This window comes from Portunus trituberculatus, chromosome 9 (genome assembly GCF_017591435.1).
Source record: "Portunus trituberculatus isolate SZX2019 chromosome 9, ASM1759143v1, whole genome shotgun sequence".
Lineage (NCBI taxonomy): Eukaryota > Metazoa > Arthropoda > Malacostraca > Decapoda > Portunidae > Portunus > Portunus trituberculatus.
Window position 1 is genome coordinate 9,486,024 of NC_059263.1, and position 21,596 is coordinate 9,507,619.

At 42.7% G+C, this 21,596-nt stretch overlaps 2 protein-coding genes across 2 annotated transcripts; one reads left to right on the top strand and one right to left on the bottom strand.

The window, feature by feature from the left end:
• Positions 1-97: 97 nt before the first annotated feature.
• LOC123501706 (splicing factor 45-like) lies at positions 98-18,205 on the top strand. The gene is made up of 11 exons (XM_045250711.1): positions 98-292; positions 3,050-3,181; positions 3,404-3,522; positions 6,955-7,057; positions 8,122-8,245; positions 8,480-8,561; positions 8,785-8,867; positions 9,723-9,862; positions 11,693-11,923; positions 13,198-13,372; positions 16,179-18,205. Exons 2-11 carry the CDS (start codon positions 3,068-3,070, stop codon positions 16,283-16,285), a joined length of 1,278 nt encoding a protein of 425 aa, XP_045106646.1. The 5' UTR covers positions 98-292; positions 3,050-3,067; the 3' UTR covers positions 16,286-18,205.
• A 2,048-nt stretch (positions 18,206-20,253) lies between these two features.
• On the bottom strand, positions 20,254-21,596 carry LOC123501625. The gene is made up of 2 exons (XM_045250578.1): positions 21,415-21,596; positions 20,254-21,077 (listed from the first exon to the last, which is right to left on the bottom strand). Exon 2 carries the CDS (start codon positions 21,075-21,077, stop codon positions 20,520-20,522), a length of 558 nt encoding a protein of 185 aa, XP_045106513.1. The 5' UTR covers positions 21,415-21,596; the 3' UTR covers positions 20,254-20,519.

Below are 21,596 nucleotides of genomic sequence, written 5' to 3' on the forward strand. Positions count from 1 at the left end.
GATTTCAATGTCCTTTTGTAGTCCTTACTTTAAACTCCTCTTACAATGTAAAAAAAAAAAAAAAAAAAAAAAAGTACTAGATAGCTCTTTACATAGTGGAGCCCTCACGTCAACACTGCACTGTGGTCTGTGAGTGAGAAGTGACGGTAGGAGTCTCGCGGCTCAGTATTTCTGTGTGGATTACTGCAGCAACCAGGCCCTTGACACGGACGCCACTCCCTACATGTGGAGGAGTTAGGGGGCTGCAGGAGACAGGTGTGCAGTGCTGGTGTGCTGGTGTGCTGTGGTGGAGGTAAGGGGGGTGTTGCAGGCATGGGTGTGCTGGACTGAGGTAGCGTGAAGTGCCGCTGGGTTATTTACTTCATTGATAAAACTGAAAGGGTGTTCCTGTTGACTGTGGTGGTCCAACGAGTTCACCACCAACTCGGACCAGTGTCAGCTCGGACCGGTCCGTCGCCACTGGAGGTTTATGTGAGCAGACCACGACGCTTGTTTTTATTTGATTGATTGATTGATTGATTGATCCGTCCTAGACTACGTACTATTAAACCATACCGTATTTTACTGGTGGATACATGTCTATATTATTATGTTCATGGAAAATAAAATAGCATGGCTATTAACATATCTTATTGCTGTATATAGCTAGTCCGTACATTTTAAAACATGAATAAATACAACATGAATACAACATTATGTGGATGGTGAATTGAAATAACTTTATTAGTCAATTAATAGGCTACATTTAAGAAAAGAATGAATAAAATACATGTATTCATGCCGTCCACACATTAGAATGGGCAGTATATTCCCGCACATTTGCGCAAAAGCATCTTTGCCAATTCTATGTCCCTTGTCGAGGTTCTCATGTATTCTTCCCACGCATCAAATAATCTACCATGCATGCGTTTATATTTTTTTCTTTGGTACCTTGACAGTGTCCCTTCACTTTATGTATTGTGCCTCCACACTGACTGTTGCTGCTTCCTCAGCCAGTAGTTCTGCTAGCAGATAGAGTTGTAGCTTAGATTTACCTGCTCTTCTATTTAAAGTACTGTGCCGGCTCTCACAGTCATTATTCGTTCTAGTTGTGTGGAAGAATGCTGACCAAGTTTGTGGGGAAAGTGGTACTCAAAATCCACTGTGAGGAAATGTATTCTATTAAGTCTGCCAAGGGATTGGTAACTGCACTATCTTTCAGATAATTAAACACGGGTATAATATGCTCAGCTGGTAACATGGGGAGGGCAAACAGCTTTCTTATGTACGTGTGGGTGGGTGGGTCTTTCTGATATGAAACTTGTAGGCCAAGTTGCTGCACTTTCCACCACACTGCTTGCGACCAGTACAGCCTCGCATTCTGACGTTTGGAAATTCTTGACGTACTGCCTTCCATGCAGCTGCCTCAAAATCCATTACGAATTCTTTCACTGACAGCTGTAAAAAAAAAAAAAAAAGGATTTTATGGTCTTAAATATACACTGATAATCTTCATATCTCCGACCACTCATTAAAATAAATAGAAGTGGAACTTGCCTGGTGAGAGTCCCGTTTGTAATAAAAGCATGTATTGAATATAATTGCACAAATGGTTGTTTTACCAGCTTAAAGGTACCATCTAGATACCAGGTTTTGGCAGTCTTTAAAAGTTCTCTCTGACGATCTGAGGCCCACATTAAATGTATTCTGGAATCCTGCTGCACCTGCCATGTTTCAAAAATCTTTGAAATATGCTCAGTGTCAATATTAAAATCTTCTAATGTGGTTGGGTGTTTGGGTCTTGTTTTCTCTCTGAATCTATTAAAACATCTTGCCAAGCTTGCTGTTGCTGGCAGTTGGGGAACTTGGTTTTCTCTTAACAAATCCTTAGCAATTTGTACTCCGGAGCTGTATGGGTTCCTTGTAGAAGATTCTTTTCCTTTACTTACAACCATGTTTTTAAGAAGAGCAGATGGATTAGTAGCATGAAGATGGGGCTGCACTCCAAATGTGAAACAATCTTTTGATTCTGTTACCTGAGCGTGGCATTTGATATGTTTATTTCGCACCACACACTGCCACTTGACATCACCATTTTTGTTGGTTCGCATTTCATTGTAAGAATATCCGTCTGATGAAATAAGTTGGCAAGCCCCTCGCTTGCTCTTGCCCTTGGCGTAGGTTACAGGAACTTCCTGAGACACAGCTGCAACTGGGGCTGTATCAGAGAGGATAGACTCATGGAGGACCTCTCTTTGGTTTAGGTTGGGCAAATCGTCATCAGAGGAATCATACAGAGAAGAAACAAGTGATGTAGGCACGGGTGGTGAAGGCGGTGAAGCAGACAGGTCGAGTGGTGAAGACGGTGAAGCAGGCAGGCCGAGTGGTGAAGACGGTGAATCTAAAAAGTTGGAGAAATGTACTGCGAACTGTCCCAAACATTTGCTGCGAACTGTCATTCCCGCTTCTGACAGTATGTGAGGCGAAGTGTCATTTGCTGCGAACCGTCTTGCTCCCTTGTGGCTTCCCTCCCCTTACTGTTAACTCCTTCAGTACTGGGACACTTTCTTACCATGAGTTTTGTGTATGATTAGATGATTTTATTGACAATAGGAAGGGGTTATGGAGGTCAGAAGCTTAATGACCATAATCTTCACTATTTCAATCCCCATATAAGTTTCTGAATCTGTATAAAATCACCAGATAGTAAGCAGAATGAATAAGAAAATGTGTTATGGTATTGAAGGGGTTTATGGTCATAGTGGTTAGGATGATGGGAGGGTTATAGTAGTGGCACTGTCTGTTAGGTTGGGTTAGGTTAGGTTAAAGTTTGGGTTATGTTAGTGTTGGTTATCATACTTTCATTCCCATGTCATATCAGCTGAGTGAAAGAGCTGCAAAGGGGGAGCTGGGAAATGAGGAGAGCTGGAGGGACGACTTCATTAGGACAGTGTTGTAGTAATAGTAGTAATAGAAGCAAGAGTAGGAGTAGTAGAAGTAAGGGTAGTAGTAGTAGAAGCAGGAGTAGCAGTTGTAGTAGTAGTAGTATTAACAAGGTATTTCCCTGCAGAGTGTGTGAGGTGCCACCATGTCGCTGTACGATGACATAGACACAGACAAGGCATCGGGGGCCTCAGGGTGGGCGTCGGGGATCAAACTTATGCACAACCAGCTGGCGTTCAAGAAGGCTACTATTACAGCTGTGAGTCTCTCTCTCTCTCTCTCTCTCTCTCTCTCTCTCTCTCTCTCTCTCTCTCTCTCTCTCTCTCTCTCTCTCTCTCTCTAGTACATACTGTAGTTATTTCTATTTCTATAAGCAAAACAGGAAATTAAAAGTGAAATATTAGAGTAACTACTACTTCTACTTCTACCACCACCACCACCACCCACTTCTGACCCTCACCTGTGTTATGACGTGTTGCAGCCCAAGAGAGACCAGACAAGGCGGGTGTCTACTGCCAAGCTGCCACCGGTGATTGACCTCAAGTCGCGGCGAGAGGAGGAAGATGCCGCCTCTCAGTCTCTCTTTTCCAGGGCCAGAAGGTGAGGCTCACTGTGTATCCTGCTGGAGTCATAGTGGCCCTGGCTTGTGTTGCCCTGATGGAGAGGACCTGGCTGGGTTCACTTGCCTGGTTCAGTATCCTCATCACCCCTCCAGTGCTGTGATGTGTTTTTATATTCATTCTGGTTACTTGTCTGGTTTTTATATTCATTCTGGTTTCTTGCCTGGTTCACTTGCCTGGTTCAGTATCCCCCTTAACCCCTCCAGTACTAAGACACATTTTCATTATGAGTTTGGGTATGATGAGACTGTTTCATTCACATTAGGAAGGGTTTGTGGAGGTGAGAAGATTAACCCCTTCAGTACCATGATGTGTTTCCATATTCATTCTGCTTGCTATTTGGTGATTTTATACAGCTTCAGAAACTTGTGTCGGGATTAAAATAGTGAAGACTCTGGCTATTAATCTTCTAATCTGCATAGACCCTTCCTAATGTCAATAAAATAATCTAATCACACCCAAAACTCAAGGTAAAAAATGGATCCCAGTAGTGAAAGAGTTAACCCCTTCAGTACTGGGACACTATTATCAGGAGTTTCAGGTATGATTAGGCTATTTTATTTACATTACGAAGGGTGAGAAGCTGTTGTTTTACTTGTTTTTTGTTGTTGTTGTAGTTGTTTTTGTCCATTACTGTTGTTGGTCTGGGATTCTGCCTGGATTAGAAGAATAATGTTATAGTGTTTGTTCTTTTTAACCCCTTCAGTTCTAGGACACTTTTTCATTATGAGTTTGGATATGATAAGATGATTTTATTTACATTAGGAAGGGTTTATGGAGGTGAGAAGATTAATGGGGAGAGCCTTCACTATTTTAATCCCCCACATAAGTTTCAAAAGCTGTATAGAATCAGAATAGTAAGCAGAATGAATAAGAAAGCACAGGAAAACATATCATAGCACTGAAGGGGTTAACATGACAAATAGGCAGTAACAGGGCAGTAACAGGTAGGGTTTGACGATTCCAGTATTTGATTTGACTTGTTTTTTTTTGTAAGAGCTGAGAAGAAGAGAGTTAAAGATTGAAAGATATGATCAATGTTTTATGTTAGAGGGGCATCGAGTGGGAGCATCAGAGTGAGAAAGTGAAGGAAATGACTACTTGTTTTTTATGTTAGAATGGCAATGAGTAAAAGCAACAGAGTGGGAAAAAAGGAAAAACAAACATCCACATATACTTTTTTGGTAGAAGGGGGCAATGGTGAAAGCAACAGAGTGAAGAAAAATGGAAAAAAGAAACATCCATATATATTTTTTTTGTTAGAAGGGCAACATTGAAATAAGTGAAGGAAATGACCACTTATTCTTTTGTTAGAAGGCCAACGAGTGAAAGCAACAGAGTGAAGAAAATGAAAAAAAGAAACATTCCTTTATATTTTTTTATTAGATGGACCATATTGAAAAAAGTGAAGGAAATGACCATTTATTATTTGTTAGAAGGGTAGCAGGAGAGATCAACAGTGTGAAAAAAATGATAAAAAACAAAACAAAAACATTCACTTATATTTTTATTGTTAGAAGGAGATGCACTGGCTAAGAACAAGTGTGAAAAAATAGAAAAGAAATCACCACTTATGTATTTTATGTATGTAAGAGAGGCCCAGAGCAACAGAGTGAAAAGGTAAGGAATAACCACTAAGCTACCTGTCCCACAAGAAAGGTCAGATAGATCACTCAGAATTGGAGGATAAGCATCTTGAAACCTCCCTCTTGAGATACAGCAGCAGGCAGGGAGTTCCAGAGTTCACCATAGCAGAGGATGAAAGATTGAGAATGCTGGTGTAGTCTTGCATTAGAGAGGTAGACAGTGTAGAAGTGCAGTGAAGTAGGAAGAGGCTAAGCTCGTGTCTGTCTAGCGTCACTTGGAATGGCGAGATGGTTCAGATGATGCTGCCTTTGAAGAGTTTGTGGGTGTGTGGAAAAACCTTCAGGAAATCATCTAATGGCAGTGTGATCTTAACTGTCTCAAATGGAAATGGTACTAGTCTTCTTAGTATCTTTTTGTTTATGTAAGAGGAGAAATCTGGCCAAGAACAATTACACAAAAATGCCCACTTAGATGCTAGTCCCTGAGTAGGTCCGAGAGAGTTAGCCATATGGGATAAATGTCTTGAAACTTCCCTCTTAAATGAGTTCAGATCATAGGAAGATGGAAATACAGAAGCTGAAGAGTTAAAAGAAAGGTGATTATATTCGTACTGATAAAGAAGTTCCGCCCAAAGAAACAGCAAGGAATGATTTTAAGAGAAGCTGCAAGAGTAGTTTGTTGGTAAGACTGTGAGCCGAGGAGCATCACCAGTCTCACGGCGGCACGTGGAGGTGTGTGTGGAGCGGGATGGCCTGGCAGTGGGTTTGCCGGGGAGGGAAAGATTGGAGGGTGACAGGGATGGGAGATGAAAACTTGTATGTTGATGTGTGTGTTGTGTTGAGTTGTGTTGTAGGCTGCTCTAAACCATCACAAATTCTAACGTCACTTGACTGTGTTTGGTGTAAATCTTGACATCACTGTGTGTGTGTGTGTGTGTGTGTGTGTGTGTGTGTGTGTGTGTGTGTGTGTGCTGTGCTGTGCCATGATGCTCCCGGCAGAATAGAGTGGTCTGCCTGTCACACCAGGCAGTGCTTCACAGGTCACCATGGTGGGGAGTGCTAGCATCCGTTCTTCATGCATTCCTCATATTTGAACATTTTAATTTCCCTGCATGGTGAATGTCCTGAGAGGCTTTTCTTTGTTGTGTCCTGACCCCCTCCCCCTCACCTCCCTCCCCTACCCCTTCCCTCCCTCCCCTCCTCCCAAGCTGCATGTAGCCGTTGTTGTCCTTCTCTTATTGGCTGCTCATCAAATAATGTTTAATTTTTAACACATTTTTCCAGAGATGATATTTATTTGTTCATGTATTTTTAATGGTCTTTTGATGATCTGTACTTGCACTGTGTGTGTAGCTGTATGCAAGTCCACAATTGTGTGTCTGTGTTGAGCCTTGCACTGCTCACCCCACATCCACCGTCCACTGCCCTCACTGACTGACTGACTGACTGACTGACTCACTGACTGACTGACTGACTGAGACTGTCACTGCAATCACTCAGCACTGCCGCCACTGGGACATAGCAGATGTGCAGTGCAGTGTTGACACAGGACCAGCACCAGCACTAGTAGCACTGTGCTGCTGAGTACATGTTGTTTGTTGTTACTGTGAGGCAGTGTTGCCAGAGGCCATGACAAGCACTGAGATACAAGTCACTGTGCATCACTTGAGCTCTGACTGCGCACAGAATGAGTTGCAGCTAGCAGTGTTGCCGACTGTCCGTCCCTGGGAGCACAGAAGTGGCATCCACTCCTGTGTGTTGACGTGTGGCGCAGTGTGTCTGTTGTGAGTGTGTGGCAGTGATGGTGTGTGTGTAGAGCCCTGAATCTACCGTAACTGCCCTGTGGCCCCTGTAATAATATCGCCTGCCGTCCCCCAGCCCCGGGGGTGGACTCACCATGATGACTTTGACGGGATGCAGTCTGAGGCGGTGAGTAGCAGTGAACCGTTCTTTTCTTACCTGTAATTCCTGTGATACATGTGTGTGTCTTGCTGTTACTGTGTGTGTTGAGTGAAAGACACGCACACACACATCCCGGGATTGCCCTCCTGCCGTGTGTGTGTCTGTTGCACCCCATACTGCGTCGCGCCCACCACACCCCCGCCAGGAGATAGTGATGGCCCTCTGTGTTACTGTGAGCATGTCCTAGATACTGTAGCTCCTGACCCTGCCACATGGTGATCTTCCAAGCACCAGTGACCGGGCAGGGATCACATGAGAGTTTGTCTTCTGCAGTTTAGCGCATGTGAATTAGATCTCTGTGTGTGATTAAGTTTAATCTCCCCAAAGTGGTGTGGACATGGCTGAAAGGAAGAAGGTTGATGAATGGAAAGTATTGGCATTGGTAGAGTTGATGCAGTGTCTTGAGAGGCTTTAGTGCAGAGCTGTTAGTGAAACAAATAGTGAGTGGTGGAGGTTAGGAGATTGATTCCCCGGCTAGCAGTGGGAAAGTTTGTCCAGTGTGTTGCTGTATTCACACTTTGTTATATAGAAGAGGTACCAGCCCAAAATAACAAAAACAGGTATAAGAAAAATCCCACTGAAATGCCAGTCCCTATACAGTCAGAAGGGCTAATTGAAGACAGATGATAAGTGTCAAAAGCTCCCTGTAAGAGTTGAAGTCATAGGAAGGTGGAAATACAGAAGCAGACAGGGAGTTCCAGAGTTTACCAGAGAAAGGGATGAATAATTGAGAGTACTGGTTAACTCTTGCTTTAGAAAGATGGAGAAAATAAAAGAAATCCTTGTGTAGTGTGGCAGCAGGAGGAGGAAGAGGCGATCAGAGGAGCAGTTTGCGTGAAAATAACGCTAGAAGACGGCAGGAGATACAAGATTGCAGTGATAAGAAAGAGACTGAAGACTGTCGGTTAGATGAAAAGAAAACTTGGAAACTCCCATAGAGAAGAGGCACCACTTGTCCGTCCTCACACACACACACGTACACACACACAGGATCATTCCACTGCAGCACCTAACTTGCCCTTTGAATGCAGGAATTTGCTCGCAGCGGCAGCGGGGGAGGTGGGTCGCCCTACGTGGCCTCCAGCGACCCAGAGTGGAGGTTCATCAATGAGTACGACCCATTGTGGCCCAACGACTATGAGAAGGTGGTCAAAGGTGGGTCTCTCTCTCTCTCTCTCTCTCTCTCTCTCTCTCTCTCTCTCTCTCTCTCTCTCTCTCTCTCTCTCTCTCTCTCTCTCTCTCTCTCTCTCTCTCTCTCTCTCTCTCTCTGACAAATATCGTTTCATCCTATACATGTGATATTTTTAAGCAACACACGCCAGAATCTCAGAGGAAGATTTCAGAACCTCAGTAAATAATATAAGTGACTAAAAACCTCTTCTCCCACAGACATGAGGGAGAGGAGAGACAGAGAGGAGGAAGAGACCAGATTGAAGGAGAGAGAAGAGAGGGATAAGAAGAGAAGAGACAGGTAAGAGTTAATGTTAATGTGTCTGTATGTGTGTGTGTATATAAGCTTTTTTTTTTGTTTTGTTTATTTTTCATTTATTTTTTTTTCTAACCTAACCTAACCTTACCTTAATTTACCTTGCCTTGCCTTGCCTTGCCTTGCCTTGCCTTGCCTTGCCTTACCTTACCTTATCTTACCTAACCCAACCCAACCCAACCTAACCTTATGTGGTGTCTTTATTTAGCAGGAATGTGGAGGAGTCATCAGGATTTGCCCGATTGAGAGAACCAGAGGAGGAGGAAGAGGAGGAGGAGCGACCAAGGAGAGGTAAGGAGGAAGAGGGAAAAGAAGATAGAAAGAAGGAAGAGAAGGTGGATGACAAATAGAGAAGAGGAGGAGGAGGAGGAGGAGGAGGAGGGCTAATAAGATGGAGAAGAAATAAGGAAGAGAAGGAAGGAGAGGGTGAGGAGGAAAAAAAGAGAAAGGAGGAAGAGGGGCAAGGAATGAGGAGGAGAAAGAAGAGGGCAAGGAAGGAGAAGGAAGTTGATAAAAAGGGAAGAGGAGGAGGAAGAGGAGGAAGACAAATAAGGAAAAACTGAAAAATGAGGAGGAAGAAAGAGGCGAGAAAAGAGGAAGGGCAAGGAATGAGGAGGAGAAGGAAGAGGGCAAGGAAGAAGGAAGTTGGTAAATAGAGAAGAGGAGGAGGAGGAAGACAAATAAGAAGGAAAAGCAGAATAATAATGAGGAGGAAGAAAAAGATGAGAGAAAGGAGGAAGAGAACAAGGAAAGAAGACGAGGAGGATGGCTTATAGAGAAGAGGAGGAGGAGGAGGAAGACAAATAAGAAGGAAAAAACAGAAATGAGGAGCAGGGATGGGAAGGAGGAGGAGGAGGATAGCAAATACATAGCGAAGAGAAGGAGGAGGAGGATAAGAAATACATAGAGAAGAGAAGAAGGAGGAGGAGGAGGAGGAGGAGGAAGACAAATAAAAAAGGAAGAAACAAAACAGATTAAGAGAGAGGAAAAGAAGGGGAAAAGATAAACAATAAAAGAATAAAAAATGAGAAAAATCTTACCACAAAAATGAATAAAATAAATAGATGAGATAAAAATGAATAAATAGATAAGATAAAAAATAAATAAAAAGTCTTCCATCCATTAACAATCATTTCTTGTGTTCAGGGGCGGGAGCAGCCATCGCCCCCCCGCCTTCCCTGGGGGCGGAGGAGGGGGCAGTGCCAGGAGGGGCCAAGGGGGCAAACTTCAGTGGTATGGGGGGCAGCACTGTGGCTGCTAAGATCATGGCAAAGTATGGCTTCAAGGTATGTGTATTTACCTAGTTGTATGTTACAGGGTTCGATCGGGGTTCATAGTGACCTGTCTCCATATCTACATTTGTCTAACTTTTCCTTCAATTTGCACACACTTTCTGCTGTTACAATCTCTTCACTTAATCCATTCCAGATGTCTACTGTCCTGTGTGGAAAACTGAACCTCTTGATATTTCTATGACACTGACTTTTCATGATTTTCTTGGAATGTCCTCTTGTTTGTCTGTCTCCCTGCTCCATCAGTGTTACCAGGTCTTGTCTATCTATCATCTCCATACGGTTTACTAACTTATACATCGTTATTAGGTCTCCTCTTTCCCGTCTATCCTTCAAAGTTGGTAGCTCCATCTCCTTCAGTCTTTCTTCATAGGGAAGATCTTTTATTTCAGGGACCATCTTTGTAGCAGCCCTTTGTATCCTTTCTAGTTTCTTGATATCTTTCTGCTTATATGGCGACCACACCACTGCTGCATATTCTAGTCTAGGTCTTATCATAGTGGTTAATATCTTTTTCATCATACTTTTATCCTTGTAATTGAATGCTACCCTGATGTTCATTAGTGTCTTGTATGTTGAAGCAAATAATGCATTTATATGTCTTTCTGTTTTCCATTCCTTTGGTACCTTCCTTCCCTTAAAAGAGTTGTTAATTACATCCCAAATTGGTTGTAGCAGCTCACTCTTCTGTCACTCTTCTGTTTCCTTCTGGGTTCTCTTTCTATCCTTTCTTCAATCACTTTTCTGTCTCCTTCTCTGTTCTATATCTTCTTCCATCACTTCTCTCTTTTTGTCTCTTCTATTGCTTTTTATCCTTGTATCTCTTTCTCGCTCTTCTTCCATCACTTCTGTCTCTTTCTCATGTCCTTTCCTTTCTATCTCCTCTATCACTCTTCTGTTTCTTTGTTTCTCCTCTTTCTCCTTCTGCTTTCTTCTGTTTCTCTGTCTCTCCTTCCATCACATCTGTTTCTATCTGTCTCCCTCTCTTTCTCTGTCTTCTATCACATGTTTCCTTTTCTCTTTTTATCTCTCCTGTTTCCTTCTCTCATCCTCTTTCTATCTCACTATTTCCTTTTCTCTCCTCCTCTTCCTCTGTCTTCTTCTATCTCTTCTGTATCCTTCTCTCTCCTTCTATCTCATCTTTCACTTCTGTTTTTCCTTCTGTTCTCTTCTTCTTCTATCTCCTCTATCACTTCTCTGCTTCCTTGTGTCTCCTCTTTCTATCTCTCCTATTTCTTGTTTCCTTCTCTCCTCCTCTTTGTCTGTGTTGTTGTATCTCTTCTGTTCTTTGTCCTTCTCTTTCTCTGTCTCCCTCTATCTCATCTTTCACTTCTGTTCCTGTCTGTCCTCCTCTTTCTATCTCTCCTTCTGTTTCTCTGTCTCTCCTTCCATCACTTCTGTTTGTATCTGTCTCCCTCTCTTTCTCTCTCTTCTTCTATCACTTCTCTTTCCTTTTCTCCTCTTTTTTTTATCTCTCTTGTTTCCTTCTGTTCTCTTTTTCTCTCTCCTTCTATTTCCATCTCTCCTCCTTTTCCTCAGTCTTCTTCTATCTCCTCTACATCGTTCTCTCTCCTTCTATCTCATCTTTCACTTCTCTTCCCTTCTCTCCTCCTCTTTCTATCTCTCCTTCTATATCCTTCTATTTCTCTGTCTCTCCTTCTATCACTCCTGTTTCTATCTGTCTCCCTCTCTTTCTCTATCTTCTATCTTTTATTTCCTTTATTCCTCTTTATGTCTCTCCTGTTTCCCTCTGTTCTCTTATTTTTGTCTCCTTCTGTCTGCTCCTGCCTCTGTCCCACACTCACCACATTCTCTGCCACACAGGAGGGTCAGGGCTTGGGCAAGAGTGAGCAGGGCATTGTGAGGGCGCTGGAGGTGGAGAAGACAAGCAAACGAGGAGGCAGGATTGTCCACGAGTCCGACGAAGTAATACCACCTGCCCCCATGATGCCGCCCCCCATCGCCCCGCCCCCACGCCCCGCCCCACAGTCTGAGAAACCCGAGGCGAAAATGGCCCACATCCTGCGTAACCCATCCAAGGTCGCTCTGCTTAGGGTAGGTGGTGGTGGTGGTGGTGGTGTTTGTTACTTTTTTCTTTTTTTCTTTTTTTCTTTTTTCTTTTCCTTAATATTTTTTTTTAATATTGAGTTGTTTTTATTTCTTTCTTTTTTTTCTTTTTTTTTCTTTTTTTTCAGTGTTTATTTTTCTTGATGTTTAGTTTCTTCCATCTATCCCTTTTTTTTCCCTTCTTTAATATTTTTTTGTATGTTTATTTATTTATTTATTTGTTTATATTTCTCCTTGTTAATGTTGAGGTAAGGTGTGTCTGGATTGTGGTGCAGAGTCAGAAGTGAGTGTACTTGTGATTGTTGTGGTGGTGAGGTGTTGTGGGTATGTTTTCTTGTTTTTATGGGGCATTGGTGGACAGATGGGGGGGAGGGTTAATGGACCACACAAACAACAGAATACTGAACACTCCACAACACTGAAAGGTTACAACACAACACAAATAGAACACTGAACACTCCACAACACTGAATGGTCACTACACAACACAAATAGAACACTGAACACCCTCAGAACTAAAAGGTTACTACACAACACAGAACACGCCCACATAACTTAACCCCTTCAGTACCAGGATGCGTTTTAATGTTCATTCTGGTTACTATTTGGTGATTGAGACAGCTTCAGTAACTTATACGGGGATTAAAATAGTGAAGACTGTGGCCATTATTTTTTAACTTCCATATACTCTTCCTAATGTAAATAAAATTATTTAATCATACTCAAAACTCAAGGTAAAAATGCATGCCAGTACTGAAGTGGTTAAAGAGTACTGCACTACATAAATGTCTTCTGTCTTCAGTCTCTTTCTCACTGCTAGAATGTTGCATCTTTTGATCTCTTATTGCTATTTTCATGCTAACTGCACTATTGATCTTGCTAACTGCATGCCTCCTCCTCCTGCAGCCTCAATGCACAAGGCTTTCTTCTTCCTCTCATCCCTATTCTTTCCAACTCTCTAATACAAGAGTTAACCAGTACTCTCAATCATTCATACCTTTCACTGGTAAACTCTGGAACTCCCTCTCTGCTTCTGTATTTCCATCTTCCTATGACTCGACTTCTTTTAAGAGGGAGGTTTCAAGACATTTGTCCCTGACGTTTGGATAACTCTAAATTCTAAGGGAAACTGGCAATCCAATGGGCTTTTTTTTTTTTTTTTTTTTTTTTTTTTTTTTTTTTTTGGCTAGTCTCCTGTCTTGCACAAAAAAATAAATAAATAACAATAATAATAATAATAATAACACTGAACATTCCCGCAGAACATGGTGGGGCCGGGTGAGGTGGATGACGAGCTGGAGCCTGAGGTGCGGGAGGAGTGCAACGGCAAGTATGGGGCGGTGGTACAGGTGGTCATCTTCGAAATACCCAAAGCTGTGCCGGAAGAAGCTGTGCGGATCTTTGTGGAGTTTCAGCGGGTGGAGTCGGCCATTAAGGGTGAGTACTGGGGGTTAACTGCAATTTACTGGGTGTTCACTGTTATTTATGGCAAGATTGTGTGTTTTTTACAAAGGCCTGTATTCTGAAACACTCTACTCTCTCACCATCACTGCTTTCCAAAGACTCCAGATGAAGATATTTGTGTTTTTAAGGGTATTTTTATGATTCTGGTGATAGATTGGTAAGATTTCTAGTTTATTAAAATGGAAAACTGTCTTGAAAACCTTGATAGTTGTCTCTGTGGCCTTGCAAAATTGTTATAGTGAGGTGGGAAAGTGTTTCTGAATACTGGCTTAAGTGTCACAAGTGTTGTCTCAATATACTTGTGTGTTAGCTATATACTGGGGTCACTTGCAGTTCTGGGGCTTAATTAGAGTTTGCTGAGTGTTTGTACTGTTATGTATGGCAAGATTGAGTGTTTTCAGTAAGTATCACAGGTGTCTTAAAATCAAATTCTGTGTTAGCCATGAAGGATGAGAACTGGGGTTACTTGCAGCTTAGGGATGTAACTGCAATTTACTGCATGTCTATTGTATGGCAAAAATTGTGTGTTTTAGCAAGTGTCACAGGTGTTGTCTTAAAATATAGTTGTGTGTTGGCTATGAAGGGTGAGTACTGGGGTCACTTGCAGCTCTCAGTGTTAATTAGAGTTTAGGTGTCTGTACTGTTATTTTGGGCAAGATTGTGTGTTTTTACTGAGTGTCACAGGATTTGTCTTAAAATAAAGCTATGTGTTGGCTATCAAGAGTGAGTAGTGGGGTCACCTGCAGCTCTGGGGCATAACTGCAATTTACTGGGTGTCTGTTCTGTTATTTAGGTCAAGAGTGTGTGTTTTTGTTAAGTGTCACAGGTGTTGTCTTAAAATAAAGTTGTGTGTTAGCCATCAAAGGTGAGTACTGGGGTCACCTGCAGCTCTGGGAGTTAACTAGAATTTACTAGATGTCTACTGTTATTTAGGGCAAGATTCTGTGTTCTAAGTGTCATAGGTGTTATCTTAAAATTAAGTTGTGTGTTAGCCTTGAAGGTGAGTATTGGGGTCACCTGCAGCTCTCTGTGTTAATTGGAGTTTACTGGGTGTCTATAGTGTTATTTAGGGCAAGATTGTGTGTCCTAAGTGTCACAGGTGTTGTTTTAAAGTGAAGCTATGTGTTGGTGAGTGAGTATTGAGGTTACCTGTTGCTCTGGGTGTGTTCTTAACTCCTTCAGTACTGGGACACACTATTACCATGAATTTTCAGTGTGAGTAGACAGTTTTACTTACATTAGAAAGGGTGAGAGGTTATTTTGTTGTTTTTTGTTGTTTTTGTCCACTGCTGTTGTTGGTCTGGGATTCTGCCTAAGTTAGAAGAATAGTTTAAAAGTGTTTGTTCTTTTTAATCACTTCAGTATTGTGAGACATTTTGACCTTGAGTTTTGGGTGTGATTAGACAGTTTTATTTATATTAGGAAGGGTCTGTGGAGGTGAGAAGATCAGTGGACAGAGTCTTCACAATTTCAATCCCCACATAAGTTTCTGAAGCTGTGTAAAATCGCCAAATAGTAAGCAGAATAAATGTAGAAATGTGTTGTACTGAATGGGTTATGCAAAATTCTCAGGGTCAGTAATCAGGATAGAACAAGGAATAGTAACTTGAAGAATATTAGTAGTAGTGATTATTGTAGCAGCATCACCAAGACAGTCTTCCCTTCACTCACAGGAGAAAGATAAAATAAACACAGGGAGAGAAAAAAAAAATAACAATAATTGGGAATTTTCTAGTTATAGAAGTGAGAGCAGTAGTAGTAGTAGTTATTATACCAGTACCACCCAGACAGTTTTCCCTTCACTCACCAGAGAAAGATAGGAGGAAGGCAAGGAGAACAAGCAAAGACAGGAATAACAGGAAAATTTCTTGAAGTTATAGAAGTGATGGTAGTAGTAGTGATAGTAGTAAGTAATGGTTATATAGCACCATCACCAGGACCCAAGACAGTTTTCCCTTCACTCACCGGAGAAAGATAGGAGGAAGGCTGGAAGAGAAAGCAAAGACAGTGAAATTTCTTAAAGTTACAGGAGTGATAGCTATAATAGTAATAGTGATTATAATAGCAGCATCACCAGGACCCAAGACAGTTTTCCCTTCACTCATCGGAGAAAGATAAAAGGAAGGCAAGGATGGAAAGCAAAGACAGGAATAACAGGGAAATTTCTTAAAGTTATAGAAGTGATGGTAGTAGTAGTAATTATATAGCAGTATCACCAGAACCCAGGAGAGTTTTCCCTTCACTCACCAGAGAAAGATAAGATGAATACTGGTAGAGAAAGCAAAGACAGTGAAATTTCTTAAAGTTACAGGAGTGATATCTATAATAGTAGTAGTGATTATAATAGCAGCATCAGGACCCAGGACAGTTTTTCCCTTCACTCATCGGAGAAAGATAGGAGGAAGGAAGAGCTCAGGCCAACACAGTGCACCTTTTACTCACTAAACACCAAAGAACAACAACTCCTGACCTGTTTATAAGTTGTGTGTGTGTCATTTTGGTTACTGAGGCTGGTGGTGTGTGGGAAGTCTTGTTAGATTTTGGAAGTGTGTGTCTCCACCCTCCACCTCATCCTTCACATCATCCTCCACATCATCCTCCACCTCATCTTCTACTCTTATCCCTTCACCTCCAGCTCATCCTCCAGCTTATCTTCCACCCTTCTCCCTGCACTTCATCTATTACCTTTACCTCACCCTCCACCTCATTAGCAGTCCTTACTGTCCACCTCCCCCTCCAGCCATCCCCTCCAGCTCACCTTCCACCCTTCTCCCCACAGCCATCATTGACCTGAATGGACGTTTCTTTGGAGGGCGGCAAGTCAAGGCTGGCTTCTACGACCATGAGAATTTCAAGGCATACCGGCTCAACGAACGCTGCGATTAGGCCAGACTCCCTCACTGCTGCCACTGCTGCTGCTCGCCTCACCACTACCACCACCACCACCACCACCACCACCTCTGCCTTCGTTTGCTACTACTACAAACAAATCATGATCTTTTCTTGTCTTTTTATTTTTTTATTTTTTTTGTCCTTTCAGTTTTTGCCTCTCTCTCTCTCTCTCTCTCTCTCTCTCTCTCTCTCTCTCTCTCTCTCTCTCTCTCTCTCTCTCTCTCTCTCTCTCTCTCTCTCTCTCTCTCTCTCTCTCTCTCTCTCTCTCTCTCTCTCTCTCTCTCTCTCTCTCTCTCTCTCTGCATTTGTTTTCCCTATTCTGTTAGAGTCTGCCCTCTGCCCTATTACTGACCATCTTCTGAAACAAATGCCTCTTGTGTTGCACCACCTCCACTACTAAGCTCCAGTCAAGGTCCATTATACTGTACCATAACATCACCACCTCACTCCAGACACCATTAGAAAAGTGCATTATAAGATGGTTCTGTTGTAGTGAAGGCAGCAACAGTTCCATCGTTGCTCATTATTCAACATTGCAGATCTGTTTATTTCTCAAGATTGCATATAGTGTGTTATTGTTTTGTTGAAGTGAAGGCATCAATAATTCCTTACTTCCTCATTATTTAACATTGCAAATCTGTTTTATTCCCTTTTCTGATTAATACATGATTTTTTGTGAAGGTTAGTGAAGTGTGTCTGGTTCTGGAAGGGCTAGTGGTCTTATGGTTCCAGTTGCAGCTTTGGTAGAAGAAACACTCAAGAAACCAGCTAGTCATCTCTGTGGCCTTGGAAAACAGTCGTGGGGAGAGAGCAAAGCGTTTCAGAATACAGGTTTATTGTATTTTTATTCAGTTCTCTTCATTTATTTATTTTATGTGAGAAGGTAAAAACAAAAGCTGGTTGGGAAGAGTTATAGGAGGCAGTGACGCCCCCAGCACTGTTTTGTTACTGAGGTGTAGTAAAGGGAGGAAACTGTAGCCTATCTCTGTATTTATTTTGTAATTTTCATAGCAGTCTCTCTCTCTCTCTCTCTCTCTCTCTCTCTCTCTCTCTCTCTCTCTCTCTCTCTCTCTCTCTCTCTCTCTCTCTCTTTTTTTTTTTTTTTTCATATCCCTTTTGTCATGTCTACTATTACTCATCCTTCAGTCTGCCCTCTTTATTTTATTTTATTTTATTTATCTTTTTCTTTATATCTGGGTTTCATATTCGATTATAGTCTGCCTTATTATTGGTCTATTCTGAAATATTCATTATTATTCCTTATCCTTCAGTCTGGTCCCCGCCCACTTTCTTAATCCCTTCAGTACCATGGCGCGTTTCTATATTCATTCTGCTCACTATTTGGTGATTTAACACAGCTTCAGAAACTCACGTGGGGGATTCAAATAGTGGAGACTGGTGGCCATTTATCTTCTGATCTCCATGAACCCTTCCAAATGTCAATAAAATGGTCTAATCGTATACAAATCTGAAGGTAAAAATGTGTCCCAGTACTGAAGAGGTTAAGGGAGGTGGTGACTGAAGAGATGTATTATTGATACTGTTGGTGAGGGAATGAAGCACAGACAGTTCAAAATGTTAGCGTTAGTGTTAGAGAAGAAGAGAAGAAAAAGTGAAAGGATGTGTTTTATGCATTCCTGGACTAAAATAGCGTAAAAGAAAACGAGTGAAGTATTTAACATCTCTGTATTTATTGAGAATATTTTAGTGAGGGTTGACGCACAGGTGAAGCTTTGTACAGGTGTGCCTTTGTTGATTGGATCATTGGAGTGGTGCGCGCCAGCAGAGGCAGGACTAGGGAGGAAGAGGAGGTGGCCTGTGGTAGCCTCCTCATTACTACTTTTGATAAGATACTGTAAAATGACTAAAAAATACAATAAACATGATGTGGTGCCAGAATACCAACTTGTGTTATAGTGTTTGTCATTGTTATTCACCTCTTTACTAATAAGTGGAGGGACAAGGCGAAATAGAAAATATGAAGTAAAATTAATTCCTTATAATCACATAATTCAAGAGGAAGGTTTCAAGACATTTATTTTTACATTATTTTATTTATCATTTTTAGCTAACTCGGACCTCCAAAGGGACTGGCAACTAAGTGGGTATTTTTCTTTTTAGTTTTATGTTGCTCTTTGCCAGTTTACCAATCTTACATTAGAAAAAACAATGTATGACTTAATACGCGCATTTATGAATGATGCAATATCTTGAAATGATTTACAAACGGAACATTTACCTATCACTCTAATAAATAAGTGGTTAATATTTACAGTATTTAAGTACTGGGAGGTAAAAAATGAGTTAATAGCGAAATTTTACAGTGAATGCGCAGTATTTACCAAGAGGTAAACACTGCGTCTTTGTCTTGAGCCGCTCTCCTTCATTCTTGTATCTCGTGTGCTTCTGGTGGGTAAATATTAAGAATAACCTCTATTTCTTATTGGTTTCGACTCATACCTATTGTTTTCCTCGAGGAAAGTGTCCCAATAGGCGTTTGAGAGAAACAGTGATGACACACAGCCTAAATATCTTCCAGTTGACATAATTCTCTCTCTCTCTCTCTCTCTCACACAACAACTTATAACTACAGCCGAAGCGTTTCAGAGCGTGGGGTTCAGGATTCAGTTATCTCTTTCATTTATATTTCATTCTGAGCAAGACGGGACACTAGCCAAGGACAATGGGAAAATATAAAATGAAATAAAATAGGAAAAAAGAACATCCAATTTGAGTGCCAGCCAGCTAGTCCCTAAAAGCAAAGGAGAAAAGAATCACGAAAGAAAAAAGTAAATCGTAAAATGTGTCCTGAAACCTTCCTCTTGCCAATCAGTGATGCCTGGACCATGAAAAAAAAAAAAAAAATAAATAAAACGTGCTAGTAATCACAGGGACTATAATAAAAAGAATAGAAAAAAGAAAAAAAAAAGTTAGTGTTAGAGTGTTATAGTGTTGGCGGCCTCCAGTGTTCGCGGGGAGGTAAGGTGGTGGTGAGCAGGCTGCGTGGAACAAGAACAAGGAGAATTGGAAGGAGTTTGGATTGGGTCGGGAAAGCAGATCGTGGAAACTTGTCTAGGCCCGAACCAGTGACGAGGAAGGAAGGAAAGAAGCAAGGCCACGTGAGTACACCATTATTGTTCTCTCTCTCTCTCTCTCTCTCTCTCTCTCTCTTAGTTATTCTAGTTATTTTTAATAAGTGGTATTTTGTAAGTGGAGTAAATTCATGTGTGTGTGTGTGTGTGTGTGTGTGTGTGTGTGTAGCCAGGTCTGGGATACGCCATGGTCACAGCCAGCGATGGAACACACTCACTGTTGGTTCTGTGGTGGTGTGTCAGTAGTCTCTGGTCACCCTCCAGGCGTGGCGGGGGAAGGCGAGGTGGGGTGGGTACATGGTACAATAACTTTTTGATCTCTCGTTATTGTACCATGGGTGGGTAGGTATTTACTCCTACAATGTGTATCAAGTTTATTAAAAAGAATGATAAAAAAAAAATATATATATATAGCAACTCCTCAGGACTGTATTCAGTTGTAGGGGCGTGGTCTGCAGTCTGCACGTGTGTTGAGGCGTGGTCACTCACTAATTTTCTATCAACTTTTTTTTTTTGTTACCTTTCTGACAGTTAACAATTTGTTGAGTGCGCCCCGTCACACACGCACAGCTGATGTTCTGCTGACGCCCTGGCAAGCAGTCACTATTTTATTCTTTATTACAAGTGTTATAAATCGTCAAACCAGCAAAAATGTTGCCCAGCGTGCGGAAGTAAAGACACCATCCCGAGGCGTAAACATCTATCTAATCACGCGAGCCACTCACGGTTTGCTGCTAGGCCATACACTACATCCACATTCCACAGCTTTCATGTTACGCCATGAGAAATTAACCATTATATATATATATATATATATATATATATATATATATATATATATATATATATATATATATATATATATAGTCAATAAGGTTCAGTACATCTATATTTTATATAGACAAGGCTTTTCATTTGACAACAAAAGTTAACGACAAGCCACGCCCGTGGAGACGATCACTTCTGTTTGACGATGCAGACGGAAAAAGACGACGGGACGAGGTAACAGTAGAAGGAAGCCGAAGCTGACGGAAAATGTGTGTGTGTGTGTGTGTGTGTGTGTGTGTGTGTGTGTGACGGCGCCTTTAGATTAAGGTGGTGGTGGTGGTGATGATGGAGGAGTGTGCGTCAGTGTCTCATCCGGAGGGTGTGGGAGGCGTGTGATGGTGTGCGGTCCAGGCCATGACGAGCATGCCGTGCAGGGCTGACCCGGACAGCGGACAACGGAGGTAGTGGTCACGGCAAGCTGCTGCATGCCTCTGTGCTGAGCCGCCAGTCTGCAGGGCCTGCGCAAAGGGCTCACTGGCGTGGGTCGGGGCGCTGGAGATGTCACCAAACAGGTGCAGGAGAAGTGCCTGGTGGGACGAGCGTTCCTCCTCCGGCGTGGCCCGCGTCAGGCACAGCAGCTTGAGGAGGCATCCGTTTGGGTCAAGCTGGGTCACGCTGGCCAGCAGGGCGTCCTCCTCTTCGGTGGCAGCGGTCCCCACGGCGCGGCGGTGGCGGCGCCAACCCCTGTTGTATCCCCCGCGGTAAGACCTCCTGTAGCCGCCCCCCTTGTGGCTGCCAAGCACGTACCCTGCTAAGGCGACGCCCTTCAGCAGTGCCAGGCCCCCCAGGAACTCCAGGAACTGTGCATGGCTGGCGACCAGGCAGGACACTAACACAGCCCCCAGCAACAGCCAGCGGTGGTGCATCTGTGGGGAGCTGCCATCACCACCATGTCCAGGCACACACACACACACACACACACACACACACACACCTAGCAGTGAGTAGGTACGGGATGTAAATCGAGGAGTTGTGACCTTGTTGTCCCGGTGTGTGGTGTGTGCCTGGTCTCAGGCCTATCCGAAGATCGGAAATAATGAGCTCTGAGCTCGTTCCGTAGGGTAACGTCTGGCTGTCTCGTCAGAGACTGCAGCAGATCAAACAGTGAAACACACACACACACACACACACACACACACACACACACACACACACACGATACCTTACAGCTCCAGTTGTTTATAAAGAGGTAGAGTGAGTCACCTTGAGTGTGGATGAATGCTGCAGCAGGAGTGCCAAGCGAGGAGAGAGAGTACCACACGTCTGGCTCTGAAGCACGATGGGTCTTGCTGCGTGGCGGCCAGCGGGCGGGCGGTGGGCGGGCGGCTGAGGTGCGGCGTGTGCCTGTGTGTGAGTGTGTGTGAGTGGTGAGAGCTGCTTCCTGC